General features: G+C 42.8%; 3 protein-coding genes across 3 annotated transcripts in view; 2 read left to right on the top strand and 1 right to left on the bottom strand.

The window, feature by feature from the left end:
* LOC117943367 (microtubule-associated proteins 1A/1B light chain 3A-like) overlaps positions 1-55 on the top strand; it is a 4,234-nt gene extending 4,179 nt beyond the window's left edge. The window contains exon 4 of the mRNA XM_034869450.1: positions 45-55. Within this exon, the coding sequence (XP_034725341.1) occupies positions 45-55 (11 nt within the window). The remainder of the gene's footprint in view (positions 1-44) is intronic.
* Positions 1-7,317, top strand: part of LOC117943104 — a 139,018-nt gene that overhangs the window by 20,122 nt on the left and 111,579 nt on the right. The gene's annotated exons all lie outside the window — the stretch shown is intronic.
* The window catches only part of LOC117943366 (nuclear factor 7, brain-like), a 2,922-nt gene continuing 838 nt past the window's right edge, over positions 5,234-7,317 (bottom strand). The window contains exons 2-3 of the mRNA XM_034869449.1: positions 5,592-6,613; positions 5,234-5,394 (exon numbers count right to left, since the gene is read on the bottom strand). Of these exons, the coding sequence (XP_034725340.1) occupies positions 5,714-6,613 (900 nt within the window). The 3' untranslated portion in view covers positions 5,234-5,394; positions 5,592-5,713. The remainder of the gene's footprint in view (positions 5,395-5,591; positions 6,614-7,317) is intronic.

Genomic DNA, 7,317 nt, shown 5'->3' with positions numbered 1-7,317 from the left:
TGTGTGTCGTGTGTGTGTCGTGTGTGTGTCTTTCCTGCCCTCAGAGTTAGCCTAACCTAGTCTAGTTTTGATTTTGTCTCTTTTTGTTCCCACGGACTCTTATTTTGAAAAGGCGAGGTGGGACAAAACACACAAAGCAACGACGTTGGAATATGAAATCGGCGAGAAAAATTTGATATTTTTCAACTTGAACACTAAACTCACACACAAGTTAAACTTGGAACCAGTCGCAGAGTCCAGGATGTAAAATGATGATGTCACTGACACGGCGGAGAGCGTCTGATTCGTTGGCGTGACGCAGGTGAACACACAGCTACGTATAAACGTTCTTGTTACTTTTTTTTTAAACTGACATTTTAGTCTTTTCACTCGTCTTTTGTTTGAGATGTTAGTTTTGGTTTTGGTTTGTGTTCTGTAGCTCGTTCAGAGTTAGTTTTTGATCATTTTAATAATTGTACGTCTGCCGTTAGCCTGAAGCTCAACTCGATGCTAGCTACCGAGTAGATGACAATCGGGCTAAAAACGACTGTAATACTCGTACGTTTAGTTAACAGTCGCTCATTTTCCCACGTGCAATATTTATCCCGACACGCCTCACGCCGTCGCAGGTTTCCACACACACACACACACAAAAAGGAAGACGCTGCAGCTGTAACGTAACCAACCGCTCGGTCACAGAAGGGAAGTTAGCATTAGCATTAGCATCACTAACCACAACATCCCGCCACACACACACAGACGCGGCTACCGGACTTTCTCGCTAAGCACAAAACGCCTGTAGTATCACTACTACTATCACTACTCGCCTGTAGTATCACTACTAGCCTGTAGCATCACTACTAGCATCACTACTAGTATTACTACTGGCCTGTAGTACCACTACTAGCATCACTACTAGCCTGTAGTATTACTACTAGCATCACTACTAGTATCACTACTAGCCTGTAGTATCACTACTAGCATCACTACTAGCCTGTAGTATCACTACTAGCCTGTAGTATCACTACTAGCATCACTACTAGCCTGTAGTATCACTACTAGTATCAATACTAGCCTGTAGTATGACTACTAACCTGTAGTATAACTACTAGTATCACTACTGGCCTGTAGTACCACTACTAGTATCACTACTCTCCTGTAGTATTACTACTCTCTTGTCTCCCCACATGCAGTACATACAGGTAATTTAAAGTACAGTGCAGCAGATCCGTAGTTAAAGGCGTGATGCGTTCAGGGGGGTCGTGTTTCTGAGTGTCCGGGCTGCAGCCAGTGCTGGGTGATGTGCGGAACATTTAGATATCACGATATTTTTGACCAAATACCTTGATATTGCCGAGTAACTGTAGTGTGTCGACTATCGGTAGAGGATAATAATAGAATAGCTACACCAGTCTAACACAGGAAATGACATCACTTTGCTGTAATGCAGCCTTTAAAACCAGGAAAAGACACTTATGCCCAGTTACGATATTACAATATCCCAAATCTATGATATCTAGTCTCATATCACGATATTGGTATAATATCGATACATTGCCCAGCTCTAGCTGCAACTAACTGTTATTCTCTGGATGAATGGGTTAGTTCTTTGGTCTCTAAAATGTCCGAAAATGTGGATCATTGTTCCCAAAAAGTCCCAAGACCACGTCCTCAAATGTCTTGTTCTGTCCACAACTCGGAGAGATCCAGCTTCCTGTCCCAGAGAGAAGAAACTAGAACATATATTCACATTTAACACGGACATCGGAGACATTTTATTTTTTTTTAAAAATAAAAAGGACTCGGATTGTTGTAATAATCGGCGATTCATTGAACGGTTGACAACCAATCAATGGAGCTTTACGTAGGAGTAACGTTCAGGAAGATGATGTAATAGCTTGGTTGGGATCAGCAGCACGGGAGGGGACCCAGAACTAGTTAAAGGGGCACTATGGTCACACACACCCCCCCCCATGTTTCCGTAGCTGTGTCGCCTAAAGCGTGTTTAACAGTAGCTGCAGCCAAGCCGCGCGCCATAATGACGCAGATCCAGGGCTGTAGGACTTGAGACCGCTTTTCTATGGTCTCGGACTTGTCTCTGACTCGCTAGTATTTGGACTCAGACTTGTCTCGGTCTAGATCACTGGTCTTGCCCAATATGGCTTTTGGTCTGGACAGAGTCCAGGTGTCTTTATTATGTTGATAATAATATTGGAGGGAAAGGGAAACCCAAAATGATTGTTTTGATACTGTCATGCATAAGACCTTTATTCTGTCCTGGACTCGGTCTTGACTCGGACTCGAACCTCTTTGGACTTGGTCTTGTCCTCGACTAGTCCTAGTCTTGGACTCGGCTAGTCCTGAACGTGGTTTGTTGTATTTTGGTGCACAGCCTGTGCCTGTAGTGTCTGTTTGACGTGTACGCCCCCGAGACCGGGCCTTGTCACCGTGTATGGGGGGGGGGGACTCATAGTGCACCTTTAAAGCTAGAAGGTTCCCCGTCTTCCTCCGGTTCTTGTGTTACGCAGCTTGTAAGAACGGTAGCATTAGACAAATAAAATGTATTTAATGTCTGAAACAAATCAGCTTCTTTTGCACATAAATTAATACAAATATGAAAGAGTTGGCGTAGGATGTTTTTAGGAATTACTGTATCTATATATAACAATTCTCTCCTTTTTTTATGTGTCGGCTCCTCTTCTCTAGAGCGCTGCCTTTGTTTTAATAAAACTTTATAAAAGGTTGTGAGGTTGCATGTTTTAGCTTTTGTTTTTAAAGAAATTTGTATATTGATTTTACGCAATATGTATAATTGTATTGTTTATTTTAGAGAAACATGAAGTCTTTTTAGATGTTTTTCCCCCAAACCAAAAACTGAAAATATGTGTTTGAAATAAAAAAACAACTAAAAACATTGTGTGCATATAAACGATCATATATTCAAACTGTATTATTTTCTTTTTTGCTTCCTGACGTGTTCACTGTTCGGGGGGGGGGGGGGGGGGGGGGGGGGGGGGGGGGTGTATATAGATGCATCGCTGCAAACGTATTCAAAGCATTTGCCAATAAATAAATAAATAAAAAGTTGCCTTTAAAATGTCTCTGGTGTCGTGTTTTGAGGAAGACTCTTTCTATGTTCGTGCACTTCAAATGTAAAAATGGACATTAGACTTTATCAGCACTCTATGTTCAAAGCTTTACTCGCTGTCACTTCATTTCTTTAAAGATTATTTGTTTTTTTTCCCGTTTTGTTAGATAGACAGACATGAAAGGGAGAGAGAGATGGAGGATGACACTCAGCAAAGGGCTGAATGCCGGATTCAAACCCATTAATTCATATTTTATCCTTTATTTTCTTTTTCCAGAAGCCAGATTTGAGGACACACACATACATGTAGAGTCCTTTAAATGTGAAGGGGAAGATTAACAAAGAGGAACGGGATCTGTGAACTCTCACAGAATCACGATTGAATTCATATCTCGCTGCTCAGTCAGGACCATATTAACCTGGAGTCCCGGTCTCTGTCCCAATCATCATATTATGGGATGTTTTAGGCCTGTTGGCTGACAATCACCTAAAATGTAGGCAAAGGCATAAAAAATGGCTGTCATTTGCATGTCTACTTTATTTTTTCATTTTTAAATAAGTATTTGAACACCCTGCTATTTTGCAAGTTCTCCCACTTAGAAATCATGGAGGGTCTGAAATTGTCATTGTGCATGTCCACTGTGAGAGACATAATCTAAAATAAAATCCAGAAATCACAATGTATGATTTTTTAACTATTTATTTGTATGATACAGCTGCAAATAAGTATTTGAACACCTGAGAAAATCAACGTTAATATTTGGTACAGTAGCCTTTGTTTGCAATTCCAGAGGTCAAACGTGTCCTGTAGTTTTTCACCAGGTTTGACATACAGCAGAAGGGATTTTGCCCCCCCCCCCCCCCCCCCCCCCCCCCCCCCCTCCACACAGATCTTCTCTAGACCAGTCAGCTTTCTGGGCTGTTGCTGAGAAACACGGAGTTTGAGCTCCCTCCAAAGATTCTGTATTGGGTTTAGGTCTGGAGACTGGCTAGGCCCCCCCAGAACCTTGGTCTGCTTCTTCCAGAGCCCCCCTTGGTTCTCCTGGCTGTGGTCTTCGGGTCATTGTCATGTTGGAAGACCCGGCCTCGACCCATCTTCAATGCTCAAACTGAGGGAAGGAGGTTGGTCCCCAAAATCTCGCAATACATGGCCCCGGTCCTCCTCTCCTTAATACAGTGCAGTCGCCCTGTCCCATGTGCAGAAAAAAGCCCCCAAAGCATGATGCTGCCACCCCCATGCTTCACAGTAGGGATGGTGTTCTTGGGATGGTCCTCATCATTCTTCTTCCTCCACACACAGTTAGAGGATCTATGACCAAAAAGTTCTATTTTGGTCTCATCTGACCACATGACTCTCTCCCATGACTCCTCTAGATCATCCAAATGGTCGTTGGCAAACTTAAGACGGGCCTTGACATGTGCTGGTTTAAGCAGGGAAACCTTCCGTACCATGCATGATTTCAAACCATGATGTCTTAGTGTATTACTAACAGTAACCTTGGAAATGGTGGTCCCACCTCTTTTCAGGTCATGGACCAGCAACTCCCGTGTGGTTCTGGGCTGATTTTTCCCCTTTCTTAGGATCATTGAGACCCCACAAGGTGAGATCTTGCATGGAGCCCCAGTCCGAGGGAGATTGACAGTCATGTTTAGCTTCTTCCATTTTCTAATGATTACTCCAACAGTGGACCTTTTTTCACCAAGCTGCTTGGACATGTTCCCGTAGCCCTTTCCAGCCTTGTGGAGGTGTACAATTTTGTCTCTAGTGTCTTTGGACAGCTCTCTGGTCTTGGCCATGTCAGTAGTTGGATTCTTACTGATTGTATGGGGTGGACAGGTGTCTTTATGCAGCTAACGACCTCTAACAGGTGCATCTAATTTAGGATAATAAATGTAGTAGGGGGGGGACATTATGAAGGCAGACTAACAGGTCTTTGAGGGTCAGAATTGTAGCTGATAGACAGATGTTCAAACACTTATTTGCAGCTGTATCGTACAAATAAATAGTAAAAAAATCAAACATTGTGATTTCTGGATTTTCTTTTTTAGATTATGTCTATCACAGTGGACATGCACCTACGGTGACAGTTTCAGACCCCTCCATGATTTCTAAGTGGGAGAACTTGCAAAATTGAAGGGTGTTCAAATACTTATTTTCCTCACTGTATAAGTTATTGCCTCTAAATGCAGCACATTAAGCAGTTCAGCATATTTGATCAAGGTAACGTTCATGCAGGATTCTTTTAGGTTTGAATTGTTAGTCGCTTGGATAAAAGTTTAAGCTAAATGAATGTAATGTTAAAAACCCTAACCCTAGAGACAGAAGGAGGACAGTGGCACATTGAGATTTTAAATTCAGTAATTTTTCCCTTTAAGAAATAAACATCATGAATATAATGATGTAAATGTAAATGCACTGTATATATAAAATGTTTTTATGGTCTTAACGACTACTCAAAGCTCTTCTACATAGTACAGGAACCATTCACCACTCACACACATTTACACTGCGATGGGGCATCGGGGGCAACTTCAACATGGGACTGCAGGGAGAGGGATCGAACCACCTTCCGATTGGCAGACCGCTCTACCACTGAGCCACAGCCGCCCCCGATCCTCTTTATCTCTAACTGCTCTGCTCCACTGTCACACCTTCACTGGTGATATCTTCAGTGGGACGTCATCCTCAGTCAAAATGAATGGAAACACCCTCTCAGTGAGTGTGTGTGTGAAGGTGTGTATGTGTTTGTTAGTATCAGCATCAGAGAACAACAGCTCTCCTCTGTTCCAGTCCAGAGTCACTCTGATCCTCTGGAGCTTCTTCTGCACTACGACATCAGTTTCTGTATCTGGTGGTGACCATGCTGAGTATTCACCTTGATGGAACCCTATTCCCCATAATCCATACACTATGTCTCCCTTCCTCTGAACAGACTCTGCTACCACACCCAGTCCCCAGTCTGTACTGTCTCCAACCTCGACATCCCAGCTGTGAGTCCCTGAGTTAAAGCCCTCAGAGCCCAGGACAGAGGGGTATCTATCAAACCTCTCTGTATTATCAGGAAGATGCGGTCTCTCTCCTCGTCTCAGACTGGTCAGGTCTTCAGACAGGATGAGTATTGGATAAGCAGTGTTTGGGTCCAGAATCACAGGAGTGTAGGAGACCATGTCCTTCATCTTGGTCCAGATGTTGAAGCCCAGGTTGCCCAGGTATTGGACCTTGTCTATCAGAGCTCCTGAGACTAGCTGTGGATCCTCCAGCAGGGGGCGCTGCTGGACTCTTCCCACTGCAGCCTTGTAGTTGATCAGGAATGAGACGTCTTCAGCTCTCAGCTGCTCCTCTGTGGCTCTGACTGAGTCTGAAAGAGCTGCTATCTCATTGCTCAGAGCCTCCATCTTCTCCTTCATCCTCTGACTCTTCTGCTCCTCTTCCTCCCTCATTGCAGCCAGCCTGGCCTCCTCTTCCTCTTCCAGAAACTGGTGAAGCTTCTTAAACTGATCCTTAATCTGCGTCTCAGTGCGTCGGGCCTGGAAACGAATCAGCTTCTTTTGCACATAAATTAATACGAATATGAAAGAGTTGGCGTAGGATTTTTTTAGGAATTACTGTATCTATAAATAACAATTCTCTCCTTTTTTATGTGTCGGCTCCTCTTCTCTAGAGCGCTGCCTTTGTTTTAATAAAACTTTATAAAAGGTTGTGAGGTTGCATGTTTTAGCTTTTTTTGTTTTTTTAAGAAATATGTATATTGATTTTACGCGATATGTATAATTGTATTGTTTAATTTAGAGAAACATTAAGTCTTTTTAGATGTTTTTCCCCTGAACCAAAAACTGAAAATATGTGTTTGAAATAAAAAAAAAAACAACTAAAAACATTGTGTGCATATAAACGATCATATATTGAAACTGTATTATTTTCTTTTTTGCTTCCTGACGTGGTCGCTGTTCGGGGGGGGGGGGGGGTGTATATAGATGCATCGCTGCAAACGAATTCAAAGCATTTGCCAATAAATAAATAAATAAATAAAGTTGCTTTTAAAATGTCTCTGGTGTCGTGTTTTGAGGAAGACTCTTTCTGTGTTCATGCACTTCAAATGTAAAAATGGACATTAGACTTTATCAGCACTCTATGTTCAAAGCTTTACTCGCTGTCAGCTGATTTCTATTAAAGATCATCCATCCATCCATCCATCTTCGACCGCTTATCCGGTATCGGGTCGCGGGGGCAGCAGCTCCAGCAGGGGACC

This window comes from Etheostoma cragini, chromosome 4 (assembly GCF_013103735.1).
Source record: "Etheostoma cragini isolate CJK2018 chromosome 4, CSU_Ecrag_1.0, whole genome shotgun sequence".
In the NCBI taxonomy this organism is placed as follows: Eukaryota; Metazoa; Chordata; class Actinopteri; order Perciformes; family Percidae; genus Etheostoma; species Etheostoma cragini.
This window is presented reverse-complemented; position numbering and strand designations above follow the sequence as displayed.